This window comes from Azolla caroliniana, unplaced genomic scaffold, assembly GCF_043228905.1.
Source record: "Azolla caroliniana isolate FFs.n. ecotype wild unplaced genomic scaffold, voAzoCaro1.0.p SCAF_4, whole genome shotgun sequence".
Lineage (NCBI taxonomy): Eukaryota > Viridiplantae > Streptophyta > Polypodiopsida > Salviniales > Salviniaceae > Azolla > Azolla caroliniana.
Genome location: NW_028230439.1, coordinates 25,236,159 through 25,257,473, shown reverse-complemented (window position 1 = coordinate 25,257,473; position 21,315 = coordinate 25,236,159). Strand labels below are relative to the sequence as shown.

The window sequence follows — 21,315 nt, the reverse complement described above, 5'->3', positions numbered from 1 at the left end:
TTGCTTGGTGTGTAGTTTGCACAAGCAAGGAACACGTAGAAACCTTGATGTGCTACATCGCCACATATTTTCTTGTAAGGATAGTGTTACATGTATTAGGACTAGAAAATGTATGCGAAACATTCATTGAATATTTATCAACTACAATGCTCCAAAATATACTAAAAGATACAACGAACTATAAAAGACTTATTGATTGATGCTCTCACACCTTTTTACCATATCTCATTGATTCTTCTTTTGCCAGTAAAGGGACTAGGGATAGGCTAACGAACAATATGTTTTGCAACAATATGTTTGATGCCTTCAACCTATTTAGGACCAACACCAATATGTCATATGTCGTGTTATATAAAGAATGACTAACAAAGCATGTTCTTATCAAGGCAGAGCATCTATTATCAATGGAATTATTTTGTTTGAACATATTCTTCGATGAATCTTTGAAGTGTAGTAGTAGTTGTTAGAGATAATTGTATTATCATTTTTTCTACTTGTATTAGTATAGTTGCATTGCCCATGCATGAAATCTAGATATAGGGACCAAATTTGTTTAGGTATTTGTGCATCTTTTAGGCATTGATGTAAATTTTGGGTTATATCTAGGCTACATGGAAATATCTCAACCAAGTGCATTGTGGACAACCTATAATTGCTTTTCACTCATGCAATTGTTACATTTTTGCTATGTCTCAAAAGGCATCGAGGGCATTGAGGAATGTTTCTAGTTCGAAGACAAAATTAGAAATATAATGATCATGTCAAAATCAATCTATGTGGGATTTCGCCTCACAATGTATTGACAAAAAAGCGACCCTTGGGAAGTCAACATCTACTATTTTTGGAACAATGATAATAGTATCAAAACCACTTACATGACAACCTTGACATGAAGATTGTTCCAAAGTATTCATATAATAGACATAGACAAAAAAATCGCAAATGAAAATGGTGTACATGCACATAAGCGCTTGCATAAAAGGCATTTTTAAACCTTTAGAATTAAGGGCAATTCCCCAAATGAGCCAGAGTTTTCTGAAAAATGGCACTATGTTGAGATATATAGCAAAACTAATCATTTTCAAGTAGAGAAAGTCAAGGGCAACCTAAAATTGAAACAAGACATTTCAATGTCCATTACGAATTTTGCGTGAGTTGTTGGGATCAATGAGTCTTGGCATGTGCAAGGCCAAAGACTCACATGGACAACACATGCATTGTAATTATATAAAAGTGGGTGATTTATTGTTAGAAGACAAATTCTGAGTACAACAGCTAATTTGATGATATTGAAAGAATTTGACAAGTCTGCGGAACTACATTAGTTCAAAATCCTTGCTCAAATTAGAGCTCCTTGCAAAAGTATATGGCTCTCTTTGAACAAAAATGGGCCATCGAGATTGGATGACTAAACATGAAACGAGTAATTAGGTAGAAATTTATGGTTGTATGAAGGGCATAACATGCATCATTCGCAAGAGAGATATCGTGCCACGATCCAATCCATGGAAAGCAATAAGGCAACAAACATCTCTAGCTTTTCTCCCAAGGGCCTTGGGCCTACCATCTTCGTGAAAATGAAGTGGAGACCTAAAACAAGAAAATCTCGAAATGGAATATTTAGGTCACTTTGGAATGTAGGATTGCCTTTTATGCTATAGTGGTATCATGATTTCCATGATTTGTTTTTAAAGAATGGGAGCCTTTGGAGGCAATACACAAGAGGATTGTCCGCTCAATCACATCGTCGATGTTTGCACTTGATTGCCCATTCTTAAAACCTTTAGTATTATAAAGCAATGGGATCGTTTGCTACAAAGGTCTTCATCTCGAACATGTGGGGACGAATCCCACGTGGGTCTCACGATTCATCCGAATGTAATAGATCAAGTCATGAGGCGTTTGATCGAATTGGGTGGAAGAGTGGGGATATGCCTGTCGTATGTCTATTGGGGCTGCAGAAGGTGGAATGGGGCATTGACGATCATGAAGGCCAATCGATTATTTGCGAGCGATCGATTATATGCAGCCTAAACAAGAGCCGATCGATCGATTATATGCGAACAATGAAAACAATGTTCGTTTATCGCTGGGATCGACATGAAACGAATAACGATCGTACGTTACTAGTGGGATGGAAACCGATGGACACGATACGGTTTATCGATTGATTGGCACGTGGATGGTGCCGATAGAAAGTCCTATGCTAAGGACTTGACTTGGCTTGACTTGAATCACTTGACTGACTCAAGAGATGATGGGCCAGGGCAGTTCTCTCTCTCTCTCTCTCTCACATACCTTCTTCCCCTCCTTTTCTCTGTTTAAACCCAAATTAGGGTTTCCTTTTTGAGCTCTCTTCTTCTTCTTCTTCTTCTTCTTCTTCTTTCTTCTTCTTGGGTCTCTCTTCTTCCTTCCTTCCTTCCTTCCTTCCATGGAAAGTTCTGTTTCTCTGCTTTCTCGCTCCATCTCTTTTCCTCCGTCGATCTTCTTCCTACCCCGCCGTATCTCTTCCCCTTCCTCCACTTCTTCTCCATCTCCTCCCTCCTCCACCTCCATCTCCTCCATCTCCTCCTCCTTCTCTCCTCGCCTTTCTCCCACAGATCTGGAGCGCCCCTCCTCGTCTCCATCGCCACTGTGGTCTTCATCGTCGTCGTCCATGATGAAGAAGAGCACGGGGAGGCCATGCGAGCCGCGCCTGTCGCCTACCCGAAGGCCGTCATCATGCCGCCGGCCAAGCACCCCGATGGAGACCTGCGCATACGCATCCATGGCGGGCTCCGATCCTTACTTACGCCACAACCATACGGCAGCACAGAAGAAGACGACGACGACGCACTATGCGCTCCTGGGGGTCACGCCCCTGGCCTCGCCCAAGGAAATACGGGCGGCCTACCGTCAGATGGCCCTCCGCTACCATCCTGATGTGAGCCCCCTCCACCTCCTGGACATGGCCACCCAACTCTTTGCAGACATCAACGAGGCCTACTCCACCCTCTCGGACCCCCAGAAGCGGGCGGATTATGATCGCTCGCTCGCGCATGACCTCTTCTCTCCCCCCGTGGGCTCCCCCTGTGCTGTCCCCTCCTCCCCATCTGCCATGTCCATGTCCTCTTCCCCCCGCCCCTACACACACCTGGCCACCGGTCGCATCTATCCATCCATGAATTCCTTCTATCGGGAATGGCGGCGGGGTGCTCAAAATTGAGACTCGAACTCGATATATATATATATATATATATCGGAGTAGTGGAATCAGATAATCAATCATTGGAATCTAAAGTGAATCCAAGTCCGAATCATTCTACCCTATAGGTGAACTTACTGGCTAATCTCCGCTCAAAGTCTGCATGATTCAAAATGAAATCCTGGTTATTCAAGAGTGAATCCAATGATTGGGAAGCATCAGACTTTGATGGAGATTTGATTTTGCGGTTCTGCTGTTTCGATCATCAGTAGTAGTGGTGGTGGCCATATAGAAACTTTACCTAAGTTGTTTGCTCATGGAGAACTAGTTGTTTGTCGTTAAGTGTTTGCTTCTCTTGAGTTTCCGAAGCATTTCTAATGCTCTTCCCTTCTCGCCCCAAGGCTTCTTATACTGTACATAATCAAAGCCCACAAGGACACAATTATATAATCAAATCCAATGTAATGAAAGTTGGGATAGTATTCAATGGTTTAAACTTGTCTTCATGTTATAGCGTACCACAATTTCATGACAGACACCAGTTACAGAAAGATTTTGTAGGAGCCATGCTTTTTTGATGGGTAATGCTTGGCTAAATTATCATAGTTCTAAGTTTTTGAAATAGAGCTTGTCTATATGAATGCCTTGTTCGCTGCATTTTCAATCTATATGAGAGACCGTTGCAGTTAATTAGTGTCTAAGATACCAAAGGATTAAACTAGAGAGAGAACATGCTAAGCAAATCGAAATGGACTACAACCAAGGACTGCAGCACAATCTTTTCTTGCATGTTTAAATTAGGCACGAAAGCATAGTTTGGTGGCAGTTCTAATAGGTGCCTGCGATAATGAAATGTAAATAAAAGCATTCATCAAAAGCTTAAGTAGGATGTTAAACTTGCTCTGTTTATCAATCAGGTCAAATGTTTTTGGCCATGAGGTGAGTAAGAAATGATGAGGGATGCCTATCTATCTGTAGCAATTTTAGTAGAAATGAAGATGGTAGTTTGATAAGATGTTCAGAAGCTTTGATCCACAATGGAACTATATATTCAATTATGGATGTAGAGAAATTTTAATAAACTTCTATGCAATGATTTTCAAGATTTTGATCACAATGGAACTATATTTTAAATGCTTGATCATTGAACTCCCAATGGGTGAGTAAGGATTTTCTGTTAATCCTTTCTGTGTAGTTTGCTATTAAAGTCTCCATGGTTAGGAAACATCAAGGCTAGGGAGCGAAGAGAGGCCTTTGTGGATTTGTGATGTGCTGCTTTGTGTTTGTCTTACCTTGATATTTCTATTGTCCTAAATTCCTAATCAAGAGAGACCTTGTTAAGTGCTTCGTTGTCTTACCTTGATATTTACATCCTCTTGCCTTTGTTGATACACTCCAAAATCAACCTAAGCAAATAAAGAGAGGCCTTGACATATCTATCGAGAACGTACTGATCTTTCAAAATTATCATCCCACTCTCAAGATTCAGATTACTTTGTTCCAACCGTTTGAGTTTTGACATTGACCTCATTTCATTTCATTGAATCTTTACTGATATGAGGCAATGATATATTCATGTGATCGTACCTCAGATAAGTGAGAAAAAAATTATAACACTTAGAAATTTTAGGGGAACTAGTGCCCATATTACATTATTCTTCAAATCGAGCATTCTACAATGGTGCAAACCTCTCTCTCTCTCTCTCTCTATATATATATATATATATATACCACCAATATGCAACTACATAGCCATGCTTCAAGACATGTGGCCTGAAAAATGATGGTACTCAATCCACATCCCCATTGAATAATCTTTGGCCTAAAACCAAAACATTCTGTGATTTTTATGTTAATTGAGGATGGCATATGATATCATGAAGAGAGAACAAGTAAGCATATTACACGATATGGCTTAGCATTTTCCTTGACTTGTAAGTTGTGCCTTCTATCTAGGTGCTATACAAACGTCAACTCAATCATGGGGAGGAAGTTCCAGAGCCCTCCATCCAAGTCCACCTTTTCGATAATCTTGTAAAATCCTTGAGGCTGATTGGTTTGCATCCCCATTGAATAGTCTTTGGGCAAGCTCTTCCACAAACCTAATAATCCAAAAGCAGAAAATTTAATGTAAGTTATCAAAGAGCTTTTTTGCATTACTTAAAAAATAGGCAATAAACTGGGGAACAAAACTCACTCTTCCCCTGACAATTCATTGGGATCAAGTTTATAACGTTGCAGGAGTACTTTTGCAGCTGAAAAAGATCACAACCAGATGACATTCCTTTAATCACACCAAAATTTGACACTACAATGTGATGACACACATGCACTTCTAGCTACCCGAGTTGTGAATGCGAGAACTCACATGCACTTGTAACTGCCAGTTGAGAATGTGACAACTAATACTTATGAATTAATGCATATGCATAGTGATAGACAAAATTTTTACAACATGATAAATCACAATATACAATACAATTTCAGAATGTGACTTCTTATGCAGTTGGTTTAAAGCTTGTCATGTTTTTGACATTAGCTATATTGTAGCAATGTCTACTTAACCTCCATTTGGCAACTTCTTTAACATCTCCACGAAAACTGCAGCAACACCAGCAACCGCATATGATGATTCTCCAATGTCATGGCATATGGCTAGCCGTATGGCTGCAACTTGGTCATCGAGTCTCATAGGCAATATTCCAGGAGCATCAAGCAAATCCAAATCTTCCCCTATCCGAGCCCATCTGCACGCCAAAGGAAAAAAAAAGGATCTAGCTATAAGACATAAAAAACAAAATCTTCCACAAAAATAAAAATAATCAACCAAATTTGTTTTTGTAAAACCTTGAAAAACCTATCAATGATATTGAAACTCTGTGCAAAGATTTGAGTTGCTTTAACAGAGGTTAGCTAAATTTAGCATTAATGTCTGTATCTTAAAACTTCAAGTGCTAATCACTAAAAGGCACTTTTAAAAGTACCATCTTCCCACAAATTATGTTCCACTCACTAAAAGGAATCAAATGAATTACAATTAATTGAAGAGAAGTACTTCAATTCTCGAGTTACTCCTGGCCGTGGAGCTGCATCACACTTCTTCCGCCCAAGCAATCGATTGATAAGTGAGGATTTCCCCACATTTGGGTACCCGACAACCACAGCTCTAACCTGTTACGAAATCAAACTAAATCATTAAAATAAACCAAAAAAGAAAATCTATATCTAAAAGAGGTATAACAAGATTGATGAGTATATTTGCCAATGATCAATAAGTTAGGTAGTAAGATGCGTGAAAGATCTTTCACAGATTTGTGAATTTTTTTGATGAGCTTGGTTATGGTAATTTGGTAAATTGGATTATGAATTTATTAATAGAGAATTGGATATTTATAGCATAGGGAAAATTCCAGGTGACAAAAAGCAAAGTTGTTAATAAATCCTAAATTATTCTAGAGTTCACCCAAACCCAGAAACTCCCTTCTTAAAACAGAACCAAATGAGATAAGAATTCTCCCCAGGATTGAAATGTATTTATTTGATGGATGCATGTACATGTTATAGAGCCATCTGGAGACCTATTTTCAACATCCAAACCAACTATTGACAAGGATCAATATAATACGAAGTTTTAAGGGTTTCATCAATAACATCCATCAAAGCTGAAATGTACAAACATCATTGGTCCTTGTAAGGATTTGATTTCAAAACTCCCATTACATGATGGAGTCTATGGGCTATGGTTATAATCGATGGACAACTCCAAGCCCCGTCAACAGCACATCCATACAAATTTAAGTCTAAAAGACACTCGATCCTCGTGGGCCTCTCCACTAGAGTTAATTAACACAGTTGAAAGACTGAGATTTTTGTTATATTAAGGGGATTGTGACCTAGAAGAAAGAATGAAGATGACTGATAGCCAGGTTCTAAAACCTGTTTAAACCCAGTTTGTCAAATGACTTTCTGGAAGGTTCTGGCCTCTTCATGCACAATTTCTAGTTTGTCTTGGCCCCTCGGGAATGATGTCATGGCAGTTCTTCAATAAAAAGAATAAAAAAACCAAAAAGATTTTCCTTTTTAAAAAATTTAAGAGGTTATCTTGCCTTCCCTCTCTCATTTTTTTTTTCAGTGAAAACACAATTATATTAATAAATGTGTGAAAAACACTACTTACAATGGGTGTGACAATGGTGTATGGTCACCCACTCTCTCTCTCTCCACAAGTCCATCACAGGATACACAAATGGGCTCCAGACCAGGACATAACAAAGGGGTTACAATTGATCGGGCAATAGCAATTTGTCGTGCACGTAGGCCCCCGCCCCATGGACCACGACCTCGACACCCTTGTTATCAACAGATAAAAGCCATTATCTCCCACCATCGTAGGTGCTTCCCTCGCTTCGGAGACATTTCTATTCTGGATCGACCAATGGTAAAGATCTTTCAAAGACAAAAGCTACAATATACCTAACTTGAGAATCTCACATGTGCCAAAAACCAGATTCCCTCGTTTCTTCTCTTTTCATCTGATTTACTTTTATATTTACTGTGTAATGTTTATTTTATTTTGATTTGTTCTCAAAGACGAGACAACACTCAAGATGTAATCTCTTATTTGGTCTTATATGCCATTTTGGCCTCTTAAAAGACGTTAATATATCTTTCTTTCTTTTTTGCTCTCACTCATAAGGAGCAAAGCACCAGTGCCCCATGATATAATTTGGGCAGGGATGGGAGCAGCACCTATAATCCCTGAGGCATTTGTTCCGATCAGTGACATGTATACGTCTTTGGGAGCTCCCTAAACGAAGGTACCCAAGGTAGGCACTTATGTCATCAAGACAACTGGCTGAAAATGGAGGCATTCATTGTTGGTATGCTGAAATGCAACAATGGTTTGAGTCACATGTCGTAAGTATAAATGCAATAACCCCATTCCAATATAGCTTGGACTGTCCCCACCTAAATATGACCAAAGTGGAAAAGGATAGAGTGATCCAAACTAATATTATTAACTTGGAAAACAAGATAATATAGATCAGACCCAAAATATCACTAGGTACGAAGATGGACCAGTACAAGACACTTCTACACACATCGGTGGATGGATTCATCATCAGGCCACCTTATATGGACATACATCTATCCTATACGATGCGTAGTGTGATAGGGCAGCTGCAACCTTCATCACATCAATTAGAGATTGAGGTAGGTAGATATACACGACTACCTCTAGAAGAAAGAATTTGCCAATTGTGTCATCAAGGAGTGGAATCTGAAGAAAACTATGTTTGTCATTGTAGTGCCTTTTATGAAATCAGATGGCAATACCATTGCCTCTTTAAACAAGGCTTTGGCCCACTATGCAAAGGTAATGGAATATGAGGACCAACGGTGCCTAGGACGTTTCTTGCTAGAACTCAAGAGACATAGGGAAAAGTTGTTGAAGGGAAATAATACAGCCACACAAGCTCATCCACAAAGAACAATCGCAACTTTCTTTAGCCCCATCACTCCTACTAATGCTACACAAATGGGCTCCCGACCAGAACAAACCAAGGGGTTACAATAAATCGGGCAATAGCAATTTGTCGTGCACATAGGACCCGGCGCCATGGACCACGACCTCAGCACCCTTCTCATCGACAGATATAGGCCATTATCTCCCGCCATCGCAGGTGCTTCCCTCGCTTTGGAGACCTCTCCTTTCTGAATTGACCTATGCTAGAGATCTTTCGAAGGCAAAAGTTATAATATATCTAACTTGAGAATCTCACATGTGTCGAAAACCAAATTCCCTCATCTCTTTTTATCTTATTTACTTTTATATTTAGTTTATTTTGATTTGTTGTTCTCAAAGATGAGACGACACTTAAGATGTAATCTCTTGTTTGGTCTTATAGGCCATTTTGGCCTCTTAAAAGACATTAATCTCTCTCTCTCTCTCTCTCTCTCTCTCTCTCTCCACGCCCACATGAATCAACCTTTTTTACTCTACAAAATGCAAGAAATGCCATTGATCAGCTACAATTTGGGAAGGCCCAGGATCATGATGGATTGGTGGGTGAGCACTTTATCTATGCCCTTGACACCTTGCTCCCATTGTTATCACACATCTTTAATAGAGCCATCTATGAAGGTTTCCCTACTAGATGGACTCAGCATACCATTGTGCCAATCCTCAAGAGTGGAGACCCCATGAGGCCAAGCAACTATAGGACAATCATGATTGGCCATTACTTGGCTAAACTATATGGCTTGATTGTAGAATCAGAATTGAGTATATGGGCAGAGAGGAATGGCTGCCATTCAGTTGGACAGGCAAGCTTTCGGAAGGGGTTCACAACTTTGGATCACATATTGACCCTCCGGGCCCTTATTGAGGAGGGCAGAGCGGAATGGCTGCCATTCAGTTGGACAGGCAAGCTTTCAGAAGGGGTTCACAACTTTAGATCACATATTGACCCTCCGGGCCCTTATTGAGGAGGGCAGAGCCCAAAATAAGAGGATTTATTGCTGCTGTGTGGATTTCCGAAAAGCCTTTGACACTGTGCCATGTGCTCGGCTTATGCAACGGCTAGAAGCCTTTGGTGTTCCGACAGATATGCAATGGGGAATCTCTATGCACTCTATGAATCTGTGTCAGGAAAAGTGCGGTCTTCCAAGTGTTTGTTAGAGGCGGTGGCTAGCACAATCGGAATGAAGCAAGGATGCCTGCTATCACCCACTCTTTCCGTCTCTATATAGATGAGGTATCACATTACATAGAGAGATTCGGGGGTTTAGGAGCACACCTAGCCGGTATAGCTATACAAATATTACTATATGCTGATGATATTGTGCTGATTTCTGACTCTCCGGAGGGACCACAAAGACATCTAAATGCCTTAAAACTATTTTGTACGGACAAAGGTTTGTCAATCAACATGGATAAAACTAAAGTGATGGTATTTAACACCACTCAAGCATGGGTAACAAGATCAGAACTGGATTTCTTCTTGCGAGAGGGAAAGGTGGAATACACACGCTCCTACACATACCTAGGAGTAACATTTACAGGGCCTACGTTCTCCTTACGGGAGGCTACTTGTGCCCGACTTTCTCATGGATATGCAGCCCTTGGTGCTCTTGAGAGACAATGTGCACATTTGCAGTACCAAGAGCCACGAACTAAGCTATGGTTATTTGATACACTTGTCACACCAATTCTTCTCTATGGAGTAGAAACATGGGGACTGAATCTTAACAAGGAAAATAGTTGGAAAGATTTAGAGAGACCTTTAGTGTCAATGATTGCCCGCATGATAAGGAGCAAAGCATCAATGCCCCACGATATAATCCGGGCAGGGATGGGAGCAGCACCTATAATCACCGAGGCATTGTTCCGATCAGTGACATTTATCCAACGTTGGCACTTATGTCATCAAGACAATTTGCTGAAAATGGAGACATTCATTGTTGGTATGCTGAAATGCAGCAATGGTTCGAGTCACATGCCATGAGTATAGATACACTACCCCCATTCCAATATAGCTTGGAATGTACCCATCTAAATATGACCAAAGTGGAAAAGAATAGAGTGATTCGAACTAATATTATTAACTTGGAAAACAAGATAACATGGATCAGCTCCAAAATATCACTTGGTACGAAGATGGCCCACTATAAGACACACTTCTTACACACATCAGTGAATGGATTCATCATCAGGCCACCTTATATGGACATACATCTATCATATGCGCTGCGCAGTGTGATAGGGCAGCTACAAACTTGATCACATCAGTTATAGATTGATGTCGGCAAATATACACGAACACCTCTAGAAGGAATTTGCCAATTGTGTCATCAAGGAGTGGAATCCGAAGAACACTATGTTTGTCACTGTAGTGTCTTTTATGAAATCAGAGGTAGATAACATTGCCTCTTTAACCAATGCTTTGGCCCGCTACGCAAGGTAATAGAATACGAGGACCAATAGTGCCTAAGACTTTTCGTGCTAGAGCTGAAGAGACATCGGGAAAAGTTGTTGAAGAATACAGCCACACAATCTTATCCACACAGAATAATCACAACTTTCTTTAGCCCCATCACTCCTAATGCTACAAGTCAATCAAGGGATACACAAATGGGCTCCCAACCAGGACATAACAAAGGGGTTACAATTGATCGGGCAATAGCAATTTGTCGTGCACGTAGGCCCCGGCCCCATGGACCACGACCTCAACACCCTTGTCATCGACAAATAAAAGCCCATTATCTCCTGCCATCGAAGGTGCTTCCCTCACTTAGGAGACCTTTCTATTCTGGATTGACCTTTGCTAGAGATATTTCAAAGACAAAAGTTAAAATACATCTAACTTGAGAATCTCACATGTGCCAAAAACCAGTTTCCCTCGTCTCTTTTTATCTTATTTACTTTTATATTTACGGAGTAATACTTATTTTATTTTGATTTGTTCTCAAAGACGAGACAACACTTAAGATGTAATCTCTTGTTTGGTCTTATAGGCCATTTTGGCCTCTTAAAAGACGTTAATATATCGTTCTTTCTTTCTTTCTTTCTCTCCTCTAAACCCTGTAATCATTAAAAAAGTCAGTTTGGTTCATGAAAATTTTGAAAGTTCAGCAATTTAGACATAACCCTTCTAACCATAACTCTTTGATCATTAGTGATATAGTTTAGAGGAATCTCCTCTTTAGTTTATATAGCTATGAGTGCAGATGATGAACAAAAGCATGAAATAGCGAAGTAAATATATTATTTTAGTTATAGATTACATATACATACTGCACGTGGAAGAAGACCCTTCCCCTTGCGTTTTTCATTTATATTTGTTGCCACAGACCTTACAATCCTTCCAAGTTTCATGGTTCCCTTGAAGAAAGGAAAAAGGAAGAGAGAGACAAGGTAAGCTTTAATTAACAGCAATGCATGAGGTTAATGAAATACTCTGTTTTTGCTTACCAGACCACGCCTCCCATCGGTGAAAAGGATTGTGGTTCCTTTTGAGGCAAAATAATTGGCCCATGCGTTCTTCTCTGCAGATGAAATCATATCCACACGGTTCAAGACCACAACTTTCTTTTTCTCTCTTATCCACAAATCCATCTGACAAAGTAAAGAATCCAAACCCCAGTGAGGTAGCTTGCAGTTAAACAGAAACATTCGGTTGGAAGTACATGTTTACATCAACTTTAAGGGAAACACTTGGTTGGAGTTTAGGGGTTAGCGTTTGTACCAAATGACATATCCTTAAATCATACAATCAGCAATCTTGTATGACCTCTGATTTTTTATTCATTAAGGGACAGTCAAACATTAGCAAGAAAGAAGACATTGTTTGTCAAAAGGAAGGCTGACGAAATGTAGTTTTGCTTTAGTGCAGAAAACATTCAGAGCAAGTGCACACACAAAGAAAGAAAGGAAGGAAGGAGATTAATACTTCAAAAGATGAAAATGGCTTACAAGACTCAACAAGAGATTACAAGTGCAGATATTGTTTTCTATATGAGAACAATGGAAGAGATGATTGAAGCATATGCTTACTCAATTAATGATATGCAAATGCTTAAAAGCCTAAGCATATGCTTACTAAATACATGATATACGAATGCTTAAAAGCCTTAATATAAGGGACAGTTGTCGCAGAACATAAGAATTTTCCATTAAACAAAATATAGAAAAGCCATAGCCCGACTAGCCCCTCCATTCTATATATTATGTGCGCAGAGATAAAGTGCCCAGCAGTCAATGCTGAAGTACATGCACTGTTATTTGTTTAAAAAATGTCCTTAGCACATATGATCATTTGGATCTCATAGATTGATGCTATACATGCATTGGATCTCGTAGATATATCAAATTCTATATATGACATTTAAAGAACCTCCAGGTTTCTCGAATGTCATAACCCTACAGTTGGCTCTATTTAATTCATCAAGTTTATTAGTATGTCAATCATGTTGCTCTCCTAGATCCATCAAATGTAGAAACATTTGTTATCAATAAGATCTAAGAGAGTTTATAACAAAAAATGAGAGAAAAGACTACTACTCTTTGACAGTTCTAGAAATTACTGATGATATGACCCTCAAGTTGCATCCGTCATGTTTCCTTTGTCTTTGCCGAGTTTCTATGACCTGTGCATAAAGTCTATCAGAATTGCCATGTGTCCTGATGCTTCATGGTATATGAAGTGTGCAAGGCAGATAGATGCCTAAAAGCTGCAATTACTATGAGAACATGTGCAAAAACTCAAAAAAGCAACCACGTAAGATCCTAGTTCTCGCAAAGGATCAAGAAGACAAATGTGTTGCGCACTTCATACATACTATAATCTACATACATACCAAGTGGGTCCATCTCTCTTTAGTGGTCATACACATCATTAAACACCTTTCAACCCCATAGATACTAATTTTCCCATTCTGGCCTTGACATGGATTTGCCACCTCTGCTTACCCTCCAAAAAGATCTGATATATATAAGATAAGATCTCAAAAGAGCACATTGTTAAAGGTTATGGAGTCCCTGAAAGAAAAGTTCCAGAAAAGAGACCATGGGTATATTGTATTATATGAGAAATCAGGATTCCTACATCTAAGGGTAAAAGGTGTATAGAGCTTGACATGGTCAGCCATCATGGATACTTTTTGCCCCATTCTGGCCTCAACATGGATTTGCCACGTCCACCAACCCTCCAGAAAAGTCTGATATGTATAAAATAGGATCTGATAAAAACATATTATTGAAGGTTATGGAGTCCCCAAAAGAGAATTTCCAGAAAAGAGACCAGGAGTATATTGCATCATGTTGGGAAATCAGGATTCCTTCATCTAAGAATGGGGAATAGGTGTATAGAGCTTGACGATCAGCCATCTACGGGAGGGGATTTGCCATCATCACCAAAGGCCCATAAAAGATGTAACAACACCCCGCTCTGATTTTCAAATCATGCAAGTGAGTTTCTCATCAAACCCATCTTTAGGCACCAGTTATATGAGACCAATGACCCTCTAATCAAAGAAAGCTTATGGGAAAGGTTCCCCTGAAGACAGTGGTGTGCCCAGCCTACTGGGGTTGTATGACTAGGTGACTGAGGACACTGGGGGTCCCTCCATTTTATTGTATACACCTAACTTCTTTTTATAAATATACCAGCTTAGATCATCAGAATAGCTGTGTAGCCAATTTCAGAAGAACCTTCGTCTCATAATACCAGAGAACACTCTTTGCACAATGGGCAATGCAAAGACAACCATTGGGCTTGTTATTTTGGAGTGGCCCTATAAGGTATGGTTTATAACTTTTGGTGGCGTACCAAATTTTGGGTTGAAAAATAGTGGCATAATCCGAAACACGTGTCTGAATCAAGTTGACATGCAAAAACTGCAGGGCTTGATGAAAAATTGGAAAGTTATGTCATTCTCTTGTACATGTGTCTGAAAAAAACACCTTTGAACATTGATGAAATCTCTTCAATTGAAATTATCTACTCATCACTTGTTTTCATTCTTGTTGGTTGCGTCATCACTTATATTGAAACATGTTGAAATATTGGCATAATCTGAAACATCTGTCTGAATCAAGTTCAAATGCGAAAACTGGAGCTTGATGACAATTTCTTGATTTGGAAGGTTATTTCATTTTCTTGGAGATGTGTCTGAAAGGAATGCCTTTGAACATTGCTGAAATCTCTTTGATTGAAATCATTTACTCGTTTGTTTTCATTCTTGTTGGTTGCATCGCTTATGTTAGCATCTTGTTTTGTTCACCATCAAACTTCATATTGTATGCTACATATCGAATTAGGTTAACAGATGTTTTCTATGGCAAAAATTGTAGGAATCCCACCATATCCCTGAAAGAGGAAAGCACAGGTGGCATTTTTGAGCATAGTAGAGGCCCCAAAAGAATAACAATGTGGTATCAGACATTGCATCAAAGAACAAGATAATGTCTCATGGGAATCAAATATGGTTTTTTACATCCACAATTATTATATGGTTCTCTGCAACTGTCCCAGAGCTTACAAGATGTCCACATCATGATCTATGAAGCAATGTGTGCTTCAGCATGTAATGAGCAATAAGGTCCATGTTCTAGGATGTTTGGATTCGTTGGATGTAAAATTCAGATGAGAGATTTTACATAATAAAGAATCTGATGTTAACGTTAGGGTTTAGGGGCTACAGAAATGTATAGTTATTCTTTTGTCTACTCAAGTAGGGAACTAGAGATGATAATACATTACCTCTGGATGAGTTGTTGCCATTGGTGCTCTTGCATCCCTAACTTCAATGATAACATCCATCAACTTAACTTGTGACTTCAGTTCCTTTTCTGCTTTAGCAATATGCCCTGGATACCACTGGCATATGGCATTTTAATAAAATGAATCCTGAAGCTTTTTCCTTTCTTTTTCAATTACAGTTAATTTATAGAACACTTACTTGAACAAGCCTTGCATTACTTGCAAGATATTGAAGATCTGATTCTAGCTCCTCCAATGGGCGCTCTGTAGTTAAATTGTCAACTGCAGTTGCCATCATATTCAAATTCAGACTTCTCATTCTCGGTGCACCCATGTGGCAAGACTGGGATACCTATAAGATATAGGTCGCAATATGAATAGAAAGAAGAAAGGAAAATATTAAGGCTACTTGAGATTGATGTATCCATTCAAAATGTTTATACAACTCCTAACACAAGGACATGAAATCACAAACATAAGGGATCAAGTAAAACTGATCAGGTGATCTATAAAACCATTTGCGGCCATAAAACAACTGAATACCATATAGAACGTGAAGAAAAAGGATGGATCCCATGTATTAGTAAAAGGAATCTCTCTTTCTCATCTTGTCTGACTCCACATTCAATCCTATTATATCTTGCATTTATCGTAATAATAAGACAGAAGGGTGATGTTTTTTGGTCTCTCTGTCATCAATGCAATCTATGTCTAGTAATCTGTTATTTAACAGTAGCTAGAGCTTGAATGATAGAATGTTTGTTATTGCAACCCTTCTTTGTATCCGTTTTTACTGATTCTCCAGGTAAATTATGTTCAAGTCGTAACACTGAAGGGATTTGAAATGATTCTTTCCATAGAATTGGAAAATCTTCCCAAATAAGCACTGTAGCTAGAGCTTAAAAGAAAGAATGTTTATTATCGCAACCCTTCTTCATATCTGTTTTTATTGATTCTCCATGTAAAATATGTTAAAGTCGTAACAGTGAAGGGATTTCAAATGATTCTTTCCAGAGGATTGGATAATCTTCCCAAATAAGCATCTTACTCGGGATGATTAATGGCGTGCACATCTTTTTTATGAGAGATGTTCTCTTAAAAGTATCCATGACAAGTCTTCTAATTGGATGTGAGATAGGTATTCCGTGTATGGAACAAAAGATATCAAGCAGCAGAACTGTTAGTTTTACGACACAATCTGCAAAAAGATGGGGTTTTTCTATATGGAACAGTTATTTCCCATGTGAAACAAAAGATACCAAGCAGCAGAATTATTAGTTTTATGACACAACCAGCAAAAAGATGGGGATTGTCTATATCCCAGAAATCTTCGAGATACTGGGTAATTATAGTCTAGGAAAGCATCTCAAATCATTGAGAAACCAGAAATTTATATCCAGGAAAAGCCCCGTGAACCATCAAGAAATCTGTAAGTGTAATATGGGACGGCATATGCATTAGCTGGGACCTAGAGTAGCGATTGTAGAGTCACCTACACACTATCTGTACCCAATGCTCGACAAGCAAATTCCTTGGTAATCGAAGACAGACAGATATACAGAGCACAAAACTAACGAAAGTTTTTACCTTAATATTCCATCCCATCGTTTTCATGGGTCCATTAAGCCCCGCCTCTCCACATGGAGGAGGCTCTCTGAGGGAGAAAGATGAAGCACAAAAACCCATCTCCATGCTCCTGTCTTCTGTCTTCTGTCTTCTTCTTCTGTCTTTCTTCTTCACTGATTCTATGGCTGAGTTTCCTCTGTATCCTCAATTAGTGTTGGGATTTTGATGTGTGTACAGAGCTGGCCAGACAAGCAAAAGCAACACTCTGCTCCAAAAACTACCCCTGACTTTTCCTTTATTTCACTGGCATACCCCTACAATTCTTTCTTATTTCCATAACTACTATCGCCACTCGATCCATCTCTCTTGGAGCATGGTTTCGTGTGCGCTGCTTAGTTCATCTATCACTATGGCGAATTCACTCCCCCATCTTACGAGCAATGTGTACATATACTTAATTCGTCCCCTCTTTCCTCTGTTTGGAGAACCTATCAAGAGGACGAGTTCGGAGGGTAACGACATGTGTAGTATGTATGTATGTACATATTGTATTGTATGTAGGTATGCTCATTTTGTCCCCTCTTTCCTCTTTTTCGAGGGTCGACCATAGGGGGGGGATTCAAGGATAAGAAACATGCGTGTTATTCAAGCAATTGTAACAAACAATATATCCACCGTTTTCTTTAGCAACATATATATGTTAAACTCGTCCTTTTTTTCTTTGTTTTGAGGGGTTGGCCAAGGGCATTACGTGAAATACAGAAAATGTAAGGTTATCCAATGAACGCTTTGAATATAGAAGCTTGAAACTAGAGTGATTTATAATGCTTGAATTAGTTACATGTTCATCTTTTTGTTTTGGGACTTACTCTAGGTTATTTCTGAATTTTCCCATGGACCTTAAAATTAGATTGATGGAATACCCGAAACCTGACTATATGTGGAACAGAATTGTGGTGGATCTCCAGAAAGTAAACAATTATCATTACTTCAACAAGAACTTACTTTGAAGGATGTAGGGTATGTCTATTGTTCGAAGACATGATTGACATAGTACGATAGGCCATAGTGAAGGACACAACCTTTCTAAAGGGGAAACATATATTGACATTGTACCAAGTAGGATTAAAAAACTATTCAATCAATCACATATACAAGCTTTAATTGTCAAAAACCCTTGTTTGCCACCATCCTTATTCTCACTAATCCATGTGTGAACCAGGTTTAAAAGACTCAGCAAACACAAATTGTCATGTACATTACTGGTTTTCACCAGGTCATCTGACACCTACATATTTAGTTACTGGTTTTATGCTGAGACATTATCAGCACAGCACACAGTAGGATACAAGGTCCTGATTATTTCTTTAAAACCAACGAAGGTTTCTATTCCAGATCATTAAGTTCACAACGAGTTTTTAGGGACAATTTTGTTTTATTATCATTTGTCATTGAGCTAGTAGAGACATGGGAGGGAGTATACTGCATTGGTTGGTGACTTTTTCTAAAAACCAAGGGTTTCGTGTTAGGTTTGAAGCAGACATGAAATACCTTGATAAATAAAATAACGATTTGCTTGGTATCAGATGAATATCACATCCACCGTGATCATAGTCATGAGTAGAGAGTGATCCAACCCAAACATCCATCTTACTACAACAATATAAGCAATGGCATATCAATATGAGCATATAGAGAGGGGAATGTGTTTTTCTTCTTCTTCGGCACCTTAAAGAACAAGGTCCGACAAGCCTCTTCTCATGAATCAACTATATGATCTTTCTTATGTTGTTGCAGTGTCCTCAGAGGCACCAGGTGATAAGGACAAAGACTCGAACGAGTTATCTTTTGACGCAACGTTCTCAACACCATCGTCAACCACTATATTCTCAATCATTCTCACAACTTGGCTCATCTTGGGACGATGATCTGGAGCCTCTGTGACACAAGCCATAGCAATTTGAAGTAAAGTCACCATCTCTTCCTCAATGTTCTTATACTTCATGAGCTCAATGTCGAACACCTCCGCTGTCCATTCCTCTTGCACCACTGATTGAACCCATTTTGGCAAATCCAAGGTTTTCTTATCCGGACCATATGGGCGGTCAGGAGCTTTCCCAGTCAAAATCTCTAGCAGTACAACACCAAAAGCATACACGTCAGCTTTCAGCGAAAGGATTTTCTTCACATTTTGCTCTGGGGCCCGATGGCCACTCATTCGTGTGGAGATGAAGGTAGACATATTACTCGCCAACAATGCAAGACCAAAGTCAGAAATGCATGCATTCCCATTCTTATCAATCACAATGTTGCATGACTTGATATTCCCATGGGGTAAGTTTTGAGACTTGCATTGGTGGTGGAGGAAAGCTAACCCTCGAGCCGCCCCCAGTGCAATCTTCAACCTTGTCGTCCAATCCAGAGGTGTCCTTCCATAGCCTCGATTACCTATACACAATAAAAAATCAATAGGTTATTTCAAAACAAAGTTCTATGTGGGGTTTCATTCACCATAAGTTCATATAGAAATTCAAATACAAATATTATCTATATCGAAATATACACATATACATATACATACACATGCATATGTATATGTAAACTCATAATATATTACTGATGGGAAACCTCGATGTTATCACAAAAAATGGTTGCAAACATACATACACAAACATACATATTGACATACATATACATACACAAGAATGTACGCATGCATATAGATTTTGTTCACAATAAATAGCATACACATGCCCATAGCCATAGCCATAGCCATACACATTCACATACACATACTTCTCATTGGGCTTTACCATGAAGAAGAGAGTAAAGATTCCCTGATGGGAGATAATCATAAACCAGAAGCTTCTCTTCCTTGGCATAGAAGTAAGCTCTGAGACAAACCACATTGGGATGCTTAAGCCTTCCAATCATATCCATATGCTGCTCAAACTCTCTCTTTCCTGAACTATTACTCATTTCTTTTAGTCTTTTTACGACCACCACTGAACCATCTTCCAACACCGCGCGATATGCCGTCCCAAAACTACCTTTACCAAGCATCTCAGCTGAGGCACGAAGAAGGTCTTCTAGCTCAAATTGTTTTCTACTATCCACAACAAACACAAGTTTACCCTTTTCTGGCTCCGCCTTATCGTAAGAAGGATAGGCGGAATCCAAAGGATGAGATAGATTCTTAGCATCCTTTGGTTTTGTGGAATGATTCCTACTTGACATAGCTACTTCCATTGCATACTTCCTTTTATAGTAGATAATCACAAGGAAAGTGATCAATACCACCACTGCAATATCCCCAACGATGATAGCTATAAGCATTCTTGGTCCGATTCTCGACCTTGATTTCTTATTTGACTGGGGGGTTTCGGGAGACTGTGGCCCTGATAAGGCTTGGAATGAGCTCGGCGTCGAGGAAATAGGCGCCAGGTTGTTATCATTGACCATGGATTTCGTAACATTTGGCCCCTGACATGAGCCAAGAGGCATCCCACAAAGTCCTTTATTACCTAAGAAGGAGGAGTTATCAAACACAGACAATGACGATGGGATGACACCAGATAACCCATTTTGGGAAACATTGAATCCTTGCAAATTAGCTAGTTTTAAATCAGGAATGGAGCCAGAGAGCTCATTTTCTTCCAACCTCAGGGTCAATAAGTTACTCAATCGGGTCATTGACGAAGGGATGCTTCCGTTTAGCATGTTAAATGAGAGATCGAGGCGATACAATCGAGATATCGATGATATTGAGCTAGGAATAGGTCCAAAGAAGTTGTTGTGGGAAAGATATAGAAATCTCAGATGCATCAGATTGCTGAAGTTGGATAGGTTTGTATTGAATGAGTTATTGGTGAGGCTGAGGACCCGAAGCATATCAAGATTCATGAGGGGTTGGATGGAACCAGAGAGGTTCATGTTTTCTAGCACGAGGCGTGTGACCCGCCCCTTATCACAACTTACTCCATGCCATGACCCTGAGCAAGGTCCATCTCCTGCTTGTCTTTCTTCTCCTCCTCCTCCTTCTTCTTTCCATGAACCTAAGTGCTGAGAGGAGTTGGATAAACTCCCCTTGAATGCCATTAAGGCAGAGTAATCGGTTGATGAATTGTTTGCTTTCGCATACATGGGCATGGCTATAAACATGGCCAAGATTAGTAGGACTGCATATTGAGCTGGGGAAGCCATTGAAATTGACTGCTTTCTCAATCTCTCTCCCTCTGTGCAGATGAAAATCCAAAACGCCATGAATGAAACCCCCCCCCTCTAGCAAAATGATATTGAAGC

General features: G+C 39.4%; 2 protein-coding genes across 2 annotated transcripts; both read right to left on the bottom strand.

The window, feature by feature from the left end:
- Positions 1-4,970: 4,970 nt before the first annotated feature.
- On the bottom strand, positions 4,971-17,247 carry LOC147865630 (DAR GTPase 3, chloroplastic-like). The gene is made up of 9 exons (XM_087318488.1): positions 17,035-17,247; positions 15,647-15,799; positions 15,448-15,564; positions 12,159-12,302; positions 11,982-12,068; positions 6,240-6,355; positions 5,750-5,931; positions 5,382-5,439; positions 4,971-5,286 (listed from the first exon to the last, which is right to left on the bottom strand). The coding sequence occupies exons 1-9, from the start codon at positions 17,137-17,139 to the stop codon at positions 5,160-5,162; spliced, it is 1,089 nt and encodes a 362-aa protein (XP_087174614.1). The 5' UTR covers positions 17,140-17,247; the 3' UTR covers positions 4,971-5,159.
- A 1,094-nt stretch (positions 17,248-18,341) lies between these two features.
- LOC147865629 (putative leucine-rich repeat receptor-like protein kinase At1g68400) lies at positions 18,342-21,315 on the bottom strand. Its single transcript, XM_087318487.1, has 2 exons — positions 19,827-21,315; positions 18,342-19,461 (listed from the first exon to the last, which is right to left on the bottom strand). Exons 1-2 carry the CDS (start codon positions 21,274-21,276, stop codon positions 18,797-18,799), a joined length of 2,115 nt encoding a protein of 704 aa, XP_087174613.1. The 5' UTR covers positions 21,277-21,315; the 3' UTR covers positions 18,342-18,796.